Here is a 15,256-nt window from a genome sequence, read left to right as displayed (position 1 = left end):
ATGATAAAGTCTTGTTACTCGATATCATTAGCATACAAAGCACATTAGCTACATCTGGAACAGAACATTGCTGCCATCTTGAATCCAATATGAAAACAAAGACTAAATGAGCCATTAACTCCGGGATCCTATCTGAGTGCAGGAGCCCAAGCAGATTGCTTGCTCATTACCCAGCAGGCAGCATGTTTATATTTAACACAGTAACCAGCTTCTGTGCCTCTCAATGCTCACCCTGGCTCTCTGATGTCTCTTCCGACACGGTAATTCCAGTCCCGATAAAAATCATTTTCCTTATCAAAATCATCATCGCCAATGGTGACATTGAAACGCTTTTCCTCAAAGTCTGGTTCTTGCTCCTTCCTGATGGTGGCTTTTTTCAGCATCTGAAAGTAGAAGGTTTAAAGATTGAAGACAAACCTCAATTAAACATCACACTGCCAATCCATCTGTGCTTTAATTCACTCCTTACTCTCACTTTGACCCTCCCTCCCTCAGTCACCTCCAGATCCACACATTTGTCTCTAAAGAATCTGAGTAACCGGCAGCCTCAAGTATTGGATCTGATGTCTTGAATGCAATATCTTAAATTCAAGTTGGAATTATTTTGAGTCAAATGATTCCAATCAGATGGAGTGGGGATAGGTCATTTGGCAAAGCAAGCCTAACACCCAGCTGCCTCTCCATTCTCAGCCCCTACACACCCACAACCTGTAGCGAGTGCATCAAGGTTCCTGGGGCCAATGCTCAGTGGAAAACATTCTAACCGGGGTCAGAAAGTTATGGGTTTAAATCCCACCCCAGATACTCGAGTCCATAATTCAGGCTAACATTCCAGTCAGGATGGAAGGCATCCTGCCCTGGGGATGGGGCAGCAGACCTGCTGTCATTTGAGTGAGAATGGTGAATTAATTTGTGCAATTTTAGGCGAGTGACGATTTACCTCTTTTGCATGTCGCAGGCCTCTCTCCCATGCGCTCTCTGCTGGAGGTTCCAATGGAATGGGTGGCATCAATTCATCAATTACTGGAGCACTCTAGAAAGAGAGAATCCTTTGTGAAAACAACATTGTATAATTCTGTGTAGAACTTTAACAACGGCAACCTGGATCCTAATTCCCAGCAGTTTCAGACTCAAACAGCAGCTCACACAGTAAATTCAACATTCAATGGAAACTGACCGCCATCTACTGGAGGTAGCAGCAATGCAGTGAAACTAAATTATTCCCCATCCAGTAATTAGAATGCAAACACACACACAAATTTGGACTGAGGGGGGAGATATTGATAAATGGACACAAACGCTTTATTAAAACCCACTTGCTGCAGTTCTCACTAACTGTTACAGATCTAATAATTTTGGCAGAGTTGCCCTCTATCCCCACTGTTGGTTGCAATTGCTGTAGAGTCCTTAGTGAGGCAATTAGACAAAATCCTTTGGTATTTGGTTTGACTATTGGTGGAAAGCACCATAAGATTACACACTGATAGCGTGTTACTATTTTTGTCTAAGCCTAAAATTTCTGTTCCTGCTTCATTGACATTATTGGTTAGTTTGGCCCTCTGATTATAAAATACATTTTGCCAAGTCTGAGGCTTTGCCATTCCATACGGAACAAAAAGAAACCTTGCTTAAAACTGGCCAAATTGCAATTTACAAGATCAAAAGGCCTTGGGTGCCATCAGCTAGCCTCTCATCTGAGATTTATGCCGGAGTGGATAAGAAGAGCTTGATACTGAGGTTTGTCAGACTGAATATTCTTTACAAACTCTTTTGTTTCTTAAGAGACTTTAAGACTGTACCAGACAAATGTAAGAATCCAATAATACTCAGAGCTTGGAAAATGGCCTGTGGTTTAGAGGGAAGGTCTTTCTAACTTCTGCTCTCACTCCGATACAGAGAAACCCTGATTTTCCTCCAGCTCTCATGGACCATGGTTTTGACATTTGGGGTGATAGGGGACTCTCAAGGTTGGTGTACCTGTTTAGAGAGGCTGCCTCATTATCTTTTGAGCAACTGTGTCAACAATGTGATATCCTCAGACACTTTTTTAATGCTTGAGACTTAAATTAGGGACTTTATTCTCAATAAAATAATTTTGCATCTTAATGCCAGTGTCTCTCCTATAGAAAAAATATTACTGTTCACGGAACCAAAGCAATTAATTAGCTTGTTTTATGACACGCTATGTTCTAGATCCTTACAATACACAAGAGGTACTGCAGACTTGGGAAAAGGAACTCGCGGTGAACGTAGAAGAGGAGATCTGGGGGGTTATCTGGGAGAATGCAAATAAAATTTCTGTCTGTAATAGAGCAAAGGCATTCCAACTGAAAACGCTACACCGAATGCATATTACACCAAGTTTAAGGATCAAGATGGACCCCACCATGCCTCCAACTTTGCTAAAAAATGTAAATTTGTAATAGTGGACTATATCTGATGTCAAAATTTAAAACTATTGGTCAGGTATACTTAAAAGAGCTGAAAGAAACATTTGATGCAACCTTTGAGATGAATCCTGTGTTGTTGATTTTGGGGTTTCTAGATAAACAAAGTTGATGTAAACGAGAAAAGATTGCATCATATTCTAACATTTGCAACACAGAAAAATATTTTATGTTCTTGGATCAATGACAAGTCACCTTCTGTACAAAATTGGCACAAAATTATTATGGAGTGTATTCCAATGGAATTTCTAACTTGTATACTTTGATCCAAGTCGAACTCATTCCTAAAAGTATTGGGTCCCTATCTTACACATACAGGTTCCACAGTGTCAGATTTACTACTGCAAGGCTTTCCTAGAACAGGGAGTACTGTCCCCAATATAAAGTACACAAAGGTGTGCGCCCCTTCTCCCTCTTTGTATTTTGTTCTTTTTCTCTCCATCCTTCTTTTTATGTCAAAGCACTGGGTTAGACAAACCAACTGTTTCTTTTCTATATGGTGAAATGATTGTGCTGAACTGTGCCAGTTATATTGTGTTAAAAAAAAAGGAAAAATGCAAATTAAGACATTCCTCGCCCTATAGAATCAAATACAACTGCCTCCCTCACCACCCACCATATTTCAATCAATGAACAACAGCGCAAAGTCAATCTTACAATAAGCAAAGGATAGGACACTGTAGACAGTGAACATACCCAGAACCTGCTCAGCGATTAATGACATTTACTGGTGTTAGAAAATAGTCATTTGTATTTGTATATAAAGTAATTCATATATTAATTTATTTTTGCATTGTGTATGTGAGGAATAAGGTACGGTCAAGTTGTTTCTGTATTTGTGTGCGACGGGTTAAAACTTTAATTTAGCTTCATGCTAAAAAGGTACCCAGAAAGTCTGTCAGTTCAGTTTCACTTTTAAAACTGCCTGCATTGTAAGGAAGGTTTTATGATGTAAAAACAATTACAGGATTTTAAAAAATGCTAAGCTGTTGCTTAGCAATCAGAGGGCCACACTGAAAAGCATAAACACTTGAACTTCAATCTGAAACCAGGTAACCCAGAGGGAAGAAGCATTCCACAGAAACTCTTGCACATTGCACACAAACAGAAAGCAAGTCCCAGAAGCTAAAGAACAGAAAGTCCCAGAAACTAGGAATGGGGCAGAGGTAGCCCCAGGAACACTGTGAAGTCAAATGAAGTTGAAATAAGGAGCAGTGACTCCCAGTTAAAGACAGGACTCATGGTGCAGACCTTAACACAGCCTGTGAAGCATAGTGTCCTATTGGTGTAGCTGGATACATATGAGATTGCATGGAAACCTGAATGCACATGGTGATCCATGGCAGAGAAACATTATCAGAGGAGAAGCTGAAATCGTGGATATGGATTCTTGGTGAAGGCATCCAAGTGCTGTTTGGGAGAAGATTCCAAGGCACGTTCTTCAGGAATGAAGATTGGAAATCCCTGTGTGAAAGCCAGAGCTGCAGTGAGAGAAGTTGGCTCATAGTGTGATCCAAGATGATGTTTTGGGTGGTGTCTGTCACTTAGTTTTAGAGTGTGGCGTCTGACCATATTTCCTTTATTGGTTTACGTAAGCTGTGTATTTACTGAGGTCATTAGAGTATGAGATATATTGTTGTAACTTGCAACCTTACAACATAAAATTAAAGTTAGGATCTATTAAATGGGGTTCCATCCTGGGATCTGACTTGTCGCTAACATTAGCTGGGATCACAACACTAAGGTTTGCACTGCAGCTAGTTTAACTCAACAGTACCACCTGCAGGTGGTTACCACAAACTGCAATGCTTTGCTGAGCCTGAAGATGGCAGCTAAACTAGGCTTGGATCAACTTCAACTTGCATCCCGAGAGCAAACCTTTGAGTAGTACGGAAATCTCAGTGAATTGCAATTGTTTGAAAGTTAGTGAACATCAACCATCTTGGTCAGCTCAGTTCAGATTGCACTTGTGGTTGAGATGGTCTCAATATCAGCGACAAAGTAGTCCGTGAGGATCCCTTGAGCTAACCGGATCAATCACTGACAAAGCAGTTTTTAATGACATGCTTATATCAATCTCACCCACAACCTCTTCCATGTCCCAGCCCACCTCATTCCATGTCCACCCTGGAAAAAAACGTTTTGCCCAAATTACTTACAACCGCATTTTCAAAACCCCAACTATCTAGCTTTTAGCCCTCTTTTCATCACAACATTCCTAGTTTTTAATTTGCTCAACTTCACCTCCACTTTAGATGTCTTCAATAAAACTATTACACACTCATCCTGGCCATTCACCCTTTTTCCAGCTTCCTTAAGTCCAACGGGTGCAGACCTGAAGGATATGGCAGACAATCTTTGACTGTCTTTCCCAGAATGCAACGTTTGAAACCCTCCAACCAGGTTTCAGCCCAATCACAGCATTAAAAACTACTTTTGTCCCGCTTGGAATGGGAAGAAAAATCCTTCTTTCCGGCTTTAAATAGAGGCACTGAAAGACCCCAGACCCGTCCTACAAAGTTAAAAAGGGAGCCCACATCCCTACTGGAGGAGGAGGTGCTGGTCTGGCTGCATGAAACATTTTTTCCACAGGGATGCCTGGTAAGTCCCGAACCAGACCTTCCTTTCATGAGGAATTTCCCTTGCCCAGATTTAAACCAAAAGGAGCGTACACTCATACGCTCATACGAGGGGATCAAAGCGACGTGACTGAGAGTGAGGAAGGTAGCTCGCAAACAGAGAAGGGTTATAGGCAGTGCAAGAGGGCAGGAGGACTGGGAACAGAGAAGGGGAGAGGTCAGACCATAGGATTGAGAGGTGTCTACTCTAATGCCAGGAGTATAGTGAATAAACAACTAGCTAAAGGAGGAGAGGGCTTGGGAGATGTGAGTAGCGCTTCAACAAACCGGGTCCAGATAAAGGCTGGCATAAAGACACTTTGCCTGAATGCACAAAGCATTCGAAACAAAGTAAATGAGTTGATGGCACAAATCCATACAAATGAATATGATCTAGTGTCCATCACAGAAACGTGGTTGCAGGGTGACCGGGACTGGGAACTGAATATACAGGGTTATCAGGCATTTAGGAAGGATAGACAGGTAGAAAAAGGAGGTGGGGTAGCTTTGTTAATAAAGGATAATGTCAGGACGGTAGTCTCGCATTCCAACCATTATTCTGTAAATTGAGTTTGTGTCTTTATATGCCCTGTTTGTGAACAGAACTCCTACTCACCTGACGAAGGAGCAGCGCTCCGAAAGCTAGTGGCGTTTGCTACCAAATAAACCTGTTGGACTTTATTCAAGAAAGAGATAGATAATTTTTTAGATTTTAATAGTATCAAGTGATATGGAGAGAAAGTAGGAATAAGGCATTGAGACTGAGGATCAGCCATGATGAAAGCGATTAAGAAAGGAAAGATAGATTATGAAACTAAACTAGCTCAAAATATAAAAAATGATAGTAAAAGTTTTTACAAGTATATAAAAAGGAATAGAGTGGCTAGAGTGAATGTTGGACCCTTGGAAGATGAGAGGGGGGATTTAATAGTGGAAAACGAGCAAATGGCTGAGACTTTAAATAAGTTCTTTGTGTCGGTCTTCACGGTGGAAGACACAAATAGTTTGCCGAATATTAGAGATCGAGAGTTGGTGGGAGGGGAGGTCCTTAATACAATTACTGTTACTAAGGAGGTGGTGCTTGGTAGACTAATAGGACTGAAGGTAGACAAGTCCCCGGGCCCGGATGGAATGCATCCCAGGGTACTGAAAGAAATGGCTGAGGTAATAGCAGATGCGTTAGTAGTAATTTATCAAAATTCGCTGGACTCTGGGGTAGTGCCGGCTGACTGGAAAACAGCTACTGTTACGCCGCTGTTTAAAAAAGGAAGTAGACAAAAGGCGGGTAACTACAGGCTTAACGTCCGTAGTTGGGAAGATGCTAGAGTCCATTATTAAAGAGGAAATAACAGAGCACCTGAATAAGAATGGTTCGATCAAGCAGACGCAGCATGGATTCATGAAGGGAAAGTCGTGTTTGACGAATCTACTGGACTTTTATGAAGACGTCACTAGTGCGGTTGACAGAGGGGAACCGGTGGATGTGGTGTTTTTAGATTTCCAGAAGGCGTTCGATAAGGTGCCTCACAAAAGGTTGCTGCAGAAGATTGGGGTACACGGAGTTAGGGGTAAGGTGTTGGCGTGGATTGGGGATTGGCTATCTAACAGGAAGCAGAGAGTTGGGATAAATGGGTGCTTTTCTGGTTGGCAGTTGGTGACCAGTGGCGTGCCGCAGGGATCGGTGCTGGGGCCTCAATTGTTTACCATTTACATAGATGATCTGGAGGAGGGGACTGAATCTAGGGTATTCAAGTTTGCTGATGACACGAAGGTGAGTGGGAAAACGAATTGCGTGGAGGACGCGGAAAGTCTGCAGAGAGATTTGGATAGGCTGAGCGAGTGGGCGAGGATCTGGCAGATGGAATATAACGTTAGCAAATGTGAGGTTATCCACTTTGGAAGAAATAATAGTAAATTGGAATCTCATTTATATGGAGAAAAATTACATCGTGCGACTGTGCAGAGGGACCTGGGGGTCCTTGTGCACGAATCGCAAAAACTCAGTCTGCAGGTGCAGCAGGTGATCAAGAAGGCGAATGGAATGTTGGCCTTTATCGCGAGGGGGATAGAATATAAAAGCAGGGAGGTCTTGCTGCAACTGTGCAAGGCACTGGTGAGGCCGCAACTGGAGTACTGTGTGCAGTTCTGGTCCCCTTATTTGCGAAGGGATATATTGGCCTTGGAGGGAGTGCAGAGAAGGTTCACCAGGTTGATACCGGAGATGAGGGGTGTAGCTTATGAGGAGAGATTAAACAGATTGGGTCTGTACTCGTTGGAGTTTAGAAGGATGAGGGGTGATCTTATAGAGACATATAAGATAATGAAGGGGCTGGATAGGGTAGAGGTGGAGAGATTCTTTCCACTTAGAAGGGAAACCAGAACTAGAGGGCACAGCCTCAAAATAAGGGGGGGCCGGTTCAGAATAGAGTTGAGGGGGAACTTCTTCTCTCAGAGGGTAGTGAGTCTCTGGAATTCTCTGCCCATTGAAGTAGTGGAGGCTTCCTCGTTGAATATGTTTAAATCACGGGTAGATAGTTTTCTGATCGATAAGGGAATTAGGGGATATGGGGAGCAGGCGGGTAAGTGGAACTGATTCGCTTCAGATCAGCCATGATCTTGTTGAATGGCGGGGAAGGCTCGAAGGGCCAGATGGCCTACTCCTGCTCCTATTTCTTATGTTCTTATGTTCTTATACTGGGTGAACTGGAGGACTGGCTACCCAAAACTACCTTTCTGAATTTGGAGGGAGATCCATAGGATTCCCAGATACCCCAGAGCAGAAGAGGAACCTGCCTCCAGCAGGGAAAGTAGCTGGGGCAGCACATCCACTAGAGGGCAGTGGTGTTCTGGAGAACCTAAAACATAAGAACATAAGAAATAGGAGCAGGAGTAGGCCATCTAGCCCCTCAAGCCTGCTCTGCCATTCAATAAGATCATGGCTGATCTGAGAGTCGGTTCAGATGCACTTACCCACCCGCTCCCCATAACCCTTAATTCCCTTAATGGTTTAAAATCTATCTATCTGTGACTTAAACACATTTAACGAGGTAGCCTCTACTGCTTCATTGGGCAGAGAATTCCAAAGATTCACTACACTCTGGGAGAAGTTCCTCCTCAACTCTGTTCTAAATTGACTCCCCCGTATTTTGAGGCTATGCCCCCTAGTTCCTGTTTCCATTGCAAGTGGAAATAACCTCGCTGCTTCTACCCTGTCTAGCCCCTTCATTATCTTATATGTCTCTATAAGATCTCCCCTCAACCTTCTAAACTCCAATGAGTACAGGCCCAGTCTACTCAATCTCTCCTCATAAGCTAACCCCCTCATCTCCGGAATCAACCTGCTGAACCTTCTCTGTACTCCCTCCAAAGCTAATATATCCTTTCTTAAATAAGGGGACCAAAATTGCACACAGTACTCTAGGTGCGGCCTCACCAGTACCCTGTACAGTTGCAGCAAGACCTCCCTGCTTTTATATCCATCCCTCTCGCGATAAAGGCCAACATTCCATTTGCTTTCTTGATTACCTGCTGCACCTGCAAACTGAGTTTTTGTGATTCATGCACAAGGACCCCCAGGTCTCTCTGCACAGTAGCATGTTGTAATTTTTCACCATTTAAATAATAGTCCATTTTACTATTATTCCTTCCAAAGTGGATAGCCTCACACTTACCAACGTTATACTCCATCTGCCAGATCCTTGCCCACTCACTTAGCCTATCCAAATCTCTCTGCAGACTCTCTGTGTCCTCCACGCAATTTGCTTTCTCACGCATGTGTGTGTCATCCACAAACTTTGTTACCCTACACTCGGTCCCCTCCTCCAGATCGTCTATGTATATGGTAAATAGTTGAGGCCCCAGCACCAATCCCTGTGGCACGCCACTAGTCACTGATTGCCAACTGGAAAAGCACCCATTTATTCCGACTCTCTGCTTTCTGTTAGATATGATGTGGAGATGCCGGCGTTGGACTGGGGTGAACACATCAAGAAGCCTCACAACACCAGGTTAAAGTCCAACAGGTTTATTTGGTAGCAAATACCATAAGCTTTCAGAGCGCTGCTCCTTCGTCAGATGGAGTGGAAATGTGCTCTCAAACAGGGCACAGACACAACATCAAGTTACAGAATACTGATTAGAATGCGAATCCCTAAAGCCAGCCAGGTCTTAACGGTACAGACAATGTGGGTGGAGGGAGCATTAAACACAGGTTAAAGAGATGTGTATTGTCTCCAGACAGAACAGCTGGTGAGATTCTGCAAGCCCAGGAGGCAAGCTGTGGGGGTTACTGATAATGTGACATTATCTCTGCAAGACGTGCCGGATCATCGACACGGACGCCATCATCTCACGTGAGAACACCATCTACCAGGTACAAGGTACCTACTCTTGCAACTCGGCCAACATTGTCTACCTGATACGCTGCAGGAAAGGATGTCCCGAGGCATGGTACATTGGGGAAACCATGCAGACGCTACGACAACGGATGAATGAACACCGCTCAACAATCACCAGGCAAGACTGTTCTCTTCCTGTGGGGGAGCACTTCAGCAGTCACGGGTATTCAGCCTTGGATCTTCGGGTAAGCGTTCTCCAAGGCGGCCTTCACGACACACGACAGCGCAGAGTCGCTAAGCAGAAACTGATAGCCAAGTTCCGCACACATGAGGACGGCCTAAACTGGGATGTTGGATTTATGTCACATTATCAGTAACCCCCACAGCTTGCCCCCTGGACTTGCAGAATCTCACTAGCTGTTCTGTCTGGAGACAATACACATCTCTTTAACCTGTGTTTAATGCTCCCTCCACCCACATTGTCTGTACCTTTAAGAACTGGCTGGCTTTAGGGATTCGCATTCTAATCAGTATTCTGTAAACTTGATTTTGTGTTTCTGTGCCCTGTTTGAGAGCACATTTCCACTCCATCTGACGAAGGAGTAGCGCTCTGAAAGCTTATGGTATTTGCTACCAAATAAACCTGTTGGACTTTAAACTGGTGTTGTGAGACTTCTTGTTCTGTTAGATAGCTAATCCTCAATCCACGCTAACACTTTACCCCCAACTCCGTGTACCTTTATCTTACGCAGCAACCTTTTGTGAGGCACCTTATCGAATGCCTTCTGGAAATCTAAATACACCACATCCACCCGTTCCCCTCTGTCAACCGCACTCGTTATATCCTCAAAAAACTCCAGTAAATTAGTCAAACATGACTTTCCCTTCATGAATCCATGCTGCGTCTGCTTGATTGAACCATTCTTTTCCAGGTGTCCTGCTATTTCTTCCTTAATGATTCCAGCATTTTCCCAACTACGGATGTTAAGCTAACCGGCCTGTAGTTACCTGCCTTTTGTCTACCTCCTTTTTTAAACAGTGGCGTGACATTAGCTGTTTTCCAATCAGCTGGCACCTCCCCAGAGTCCAGTGAATTTTGATAAATTACAACTAATGCATTTGCTATTACTTCTGCCGTTTCTTTTAGTACCCTGGGATGCATTCCATCCGGACCAGGGGACTTGTCTACCTTTAGTCCCATTTGCCTGCCCAGCACTACCTCTTTAGTAATAGTGATCATTTTAAGGTCCTCACCCCCTACAGTCCCATGACCGTCAATTATTGGTAAGCTATTTGTCCTCCACTGTGAAGACTGACACAAAAAACTTGTTTAAGGCCTCGGCTATTTCCTCGTTTCCTATTATTAAATCCCCCTTCTCGTCTTCTAAGGGTCCAACATTTACTTTAGCCACTCATTTCCGTTTTATATATTTGTAAAAACTTTTACTATCAGTTTTTATATTTTGTGCTAGTTTACTTTCATAATCTATCTTTCCTTTCTTTATTGCTTTCTTAGTAGTTCTTTGTTGTTTTTTAAAGCCGTCCCAATCTTCTAATTCCCCACTAATTTTGGCCACTCTGTCAAGAGAAACATGTCAGGAGAGTGCCCTCTCCAAGGCCAGCAGGCCTGGCCAGGAAGCCATGATTGATTTCACTGATCATTTTGTGGAGTCTTAAATGTGGAGCCGAGAAGTTGTCAAATTTGCTCAGAGTGAGGATGATACATCACCCAGCTAATAAGCCACTGGAGGTACAGCCAGGGCTGACCATCCTCCCCAGGGGGCAGTAGTGCCCGAGAAGACAGAACCCATAAGGCAATTCACCGGTGGAGGGACCCCAGCCAGACTGAACCCTACACTTACCCGACCAGGTTACTGCACTATAGCCATATCCAGTATGGATGCGGGAGAAACCCAGCCAGAAGGTCAACTCCCTGTCATCCCAGCCTAGGAAGGCTGCCCAAATTCAGGGGCCAACTGTCCACCTGTTGCTGTGAGCACCAAAAACTGGAACTCTCTTAATTGTTCTAGCCCCCAAACCAGGATCCCCCAAAATAGCCGAAGACCCTTTAAAACATCCTTTTCTCCTGACCCTTGGCCTAATCCCCGTCCCTTGGTCCAAGCAACTAAACCCCAGCTTGTACAGGTGAACAGGTCCCACAGATGCTGTCAGGTCTGCTGAATTTCTCCAGCATTTGTTTTTCTTTCAAGTATCTGAGGAGTTGTGAATGGTGCTGAACAGGCAAGGGCAGCTCAGTTGTGAGGTTCCTGGGCTTGGCACCCTCAGAGTAGAGATATCCAGCAGTCTCTTGTGCATCGCGCAGAACAATCTAACCCACACCCAGCCCTGAGTGTTCTAAAGCCCCCTGATCATAGATCTGGAAATTGGAATCCCTTCTATGAATTTATTCATTCATTAAAAAAAAATATTGTCAGCTGGATTACTTTATACTATATTTTTTCTCTTTTTCAAAATGGACAATTGCTGGGCTAATAAAATTGCTCCAGCAGATCACCTGCTAGTCTTTGGAAGTTTCTGAACAGTTTGAAAGTGGACAAAGGCCCCTGAAACTCTGGCTCCTCATCAAAACAGCAAACCACTGGAGCATAACTTGTACCTTCAAGACAATGCAACTCTACATATCTTCACCCGTAGTGAACGTCTCGTTTGCAAGTCGACCTCCCCTCTGAAGAAACATTTCATTAGATTTTTGATTGTGGATTCTGGATGCATGTAAAAGCCCCAACTTGTATTTGATTGTGGTCGGTCCCTGAACCTCATTCCTTTCCCTTACCCCCCTTTGTATTGTATGAGTGCAAAAGGGGCAAAGTTGCCAAACAGCCTCTTCCATGTGTGTAAAAATAACCAAACCTTTTATATCTTGAGTTTGCAGTGCGAGTTATTCTAGAGGAGTGGAACATTCCGGGTTTAAGAGTTGGGAAGAATATACCACCACTTAAAATGGGGGAAAATCAGAATAAAACAAACACCCATTTACGGATGGGTAGTGAGAGGAGAAATTAGGGATGTTGAAATTGATCCCTCTCTTGCCCAGAACACATCGATCAACCTATGTGACAGAGACAAAGATAAACAATCCCTCCTCACCTTCTGCCTGCAGTCTTTGGCATGGTTGGCTATATCCTCTTCTTCCGGTTCATGTTGTTCAGCAGGGTGGGACTAACTGCCTGGTTCCAGTATTAGCTAATCGAAATGAGTATCATTTGCAATGCTTCACTTCCCTTTCCTACAATGTTAGCGCTGGTGTCATACAAGGCCCTTTCTTTTTGTTCATCTAGTTACTGATCCTCGGTGGCATCATCCGATAGTAACTTGTGTGGCGCAAATGTTATTTGCCACTTCTCAGTCCAGGCCTGGATATCATCCAGGTCTTGCTGCATTTGAACATGGACTGCTTCAATATCTGAGGATAAAGGCAAAAACTGCAGATGCTGGAATCTGAAACAAAAACAGAAAATGCTGGAGAAATTCAGCAAGTCTGACAGCATCTGTGGAGAAAGAATAGGGCCAACGTTTCGAGTCTGGATGACCCTCCATCAGAGCTCCAGCAAGACTCATCCAGACTTGAAGCGTTGGCTCTATTCTCTCTCCACAGATGCTGTCAGACCTGCTGAATTTCTCCAGTGTTTCCTGTTTTTGTTTCAGTTTCTGAGGAGTTGCGCTATGAACATCACACTTCTGACTTTATGATAGAAGGAAAGTCATTAATGAAGCAGCTGAAGATGGTTGGGCTTAGGACACTACCCTGAGGAACTGCTGCAGTGATGTCCTGGAACTGAGATGCTTCACCTCCAACAACCACAAACAATCTTTCTTTGTGCTAGGTATGATTCCAATCAGCAGGGAGTTTGCCTCTGCTTTCCCATTAACTCCAGTTTTGCTGGGGCTCCTGGTTAAATGCAGCCTTGATGTCCAGAGTAATTACTCTCACCTCTGTAGTTCAGCTCTTTTACATGCCTTACCCAAGCATGATATGAGGTCAGGAGCTAAGTGGCCCTGCAGAACCCAAACTGAGCATTAGTGAGCAGGTTATTGGTAAGCATGAGCCACTTGATAGCATTGTTGATGACCCCTTCCATCATTTTACTGATGTTTGAGAGTACTAATAGGGTGGTAATTGGCCAGGTTCGATTTGTCCTGTTTTCTGTGTACAGAACATGTACTGGAATTTTCTACATTTCTGGTTAGATGCCGATGTCATAGCTGTTCTGGAACAGATTGGCTAGGGGCATGGAAAGATCTGGAGCATGTCTTCAGTCCTATTGGTGGAATATCATAAGTACGATCTGTGAGCGATTACAGACATAGATCGGAACCTGAATATTGAGGGATATATGACACTTCAGAAGGGCAGGAAGTTAAGATCCATCAGGTTCCAATCTATGTCTGTAATCGCTCACAGATCGTACTTATGATATTCCACCAATAGGACTGAAGACATGCTCCAGATCTTTCCATGCCCCTAGCCACTTCGGAAGGGCAGGAAGTTAAGAAAAAGCGGAGGGGTGGTCCTGTTATTTAATGATGTTATTAGCGCATGAGAGGGGTGACCTAAATTCAGGAACCATAGGAACTTTGGAACAGGTGTAAGTCATTCAGTCCCCGAGCCCACTCCTCCATTCGATAAGATCATGGCTGAATTCCATGTAACTGCCCTAGACCCATAACCCTTAATACCCCTGCTCAGTAAGTATTTGTCTACCTCAGACTTAAACCTAACAACTGAACTAGAATCCACCGCCGTTTCAGGAACCACCGCTGTTTCCAAACCTCCCCCACTCTCTGCGTGTAAAAGTGTTTCTAACATCTCTCCTGAACGACCTGGCCTCATCTTTAGATTATGGCCCCTGGTTCCAGAGCCTTCAACCAATGGAAACAGTTTATCCTTATTCACCCTGTCCTTCCCTGTAAATATTTTGTAGACTTTATCAGATCACCCCTCAACCTTCTGAATTCAAGAGAATAAAAGCCTAATTTATCTAATCTCTCCTTGTAACTTAACCCCTGAAGTCCAAGTATCATTCTTGTAAACCTGCATTGAACTCCCTCCAGGGCCAAAACATCCTTCGTAAGGTGTGATGCCCATACCTGCTCTCAGTGCTCTAAGTGGGGTCTAACTCGAGTTTTGTACAACTGCAGCATAACATCTGCATTCCTATACTCCAGCCCTTTAGATAAGGCGGCCAGCATTCCACTGGCCTTCTTAACTAGTTTCTGCATCTGTTTGTGGCATTTTAAGGAGCTATGCACCTGAACCCCCCAAATCTGGTTGAACATTTACTGAACCTCATGGCTTCTAAAACATAGTAAGAAGTCTCACAACACCAGGTTAAAGTCCAACAGGTTTATTTGGTAGCAAAAGCTAGTGGCTTTTGCTACCAAATAAGCCTGTTGGACTTTAACCTGGTGTTGTGAGACTTCTTACTGTGTTTAGCCGGCATCTCCACATTCTAAAACATACCCTAATCTATCCTTAGTTTTTTTTCCCCTCCATCTTCTCTCACAATTCCTCCTCCCACTATAACTTTCTCAGTTTAGGAAGCTTTTGGTGTTGCTTGAATCTTATAACTGTAAGACTGGGCCAGGTCTGTGGAATTTTATAAATTTAGCTTAAATATGTACTCACCAAGGCGTGCGTTTCCTAGAAAGAAAACAGAAAATCAGGTTGTTAAAAACAGTGCGGAAAATATTTATTTAGTTTTAAGATTCTGGATTGGCTATTGGAAAGAATTCCAAAGTATTTTTCAGGGGGTTTCAATAATTGAATGAAAAGGGAGAGAGATTAGATGAGGCAGCTCATTCAAAGGAAAGCGCCATCACAGTTTTGATGGGC

General features: G+C 43.6%; 1 protein-coding gene across 6 annotated transcripts in view; it reads right to left on the bottom strand.

Moving 5' to 3' along the window:
• zc3h18 (zinc finger CCCH-type containing 18) overlaps positions 1-15,256 on the bottom strand; it is a 201,761-nt gene that overhangs the window by 140,519 nt on the left and 45,986 nt on the right. For all 6 annotated transcript variants that reach the window (XM_078210460.1, XM_078210461.1, XM_078210458.1 and 3 more), the window contains exons 5-7: positions 15,050-15,064; positions 941-1,033; positions 232-383 (exon numbers count right to left, since the gene is read on the bottom strand). In XM_078210460.1, coding sequence (XP_078066586.1) covers positions 232-383; positions 941-1,033; positions 15,050-15,064 — 260 coding nt within the window. The remainder of the gene's footprint in view (positions 1-231; positions 384-940; positions 1,034-15,049; positions 15,065-15,256) is intronic.

The sequence above is a fragment of the Mustelus asterias genome, chromosome 4 (genome assembly GCF_964213995.1).
Source record: "Mustelus asterias chromosome 4, sMusAst1.hap1.1, whole genome shotgun sequence".
NCBI classification, from domain to species: domain Eukaryota; kingdom Metazoa; phylum Chordata; class Chondrichthyes; order Carcharhiniformes; family Triakidae; genus Mustelus; species Mustelus asterias.
This window is presented reverse-complemented; position numbering and strand designations above follow the sequence as displayed.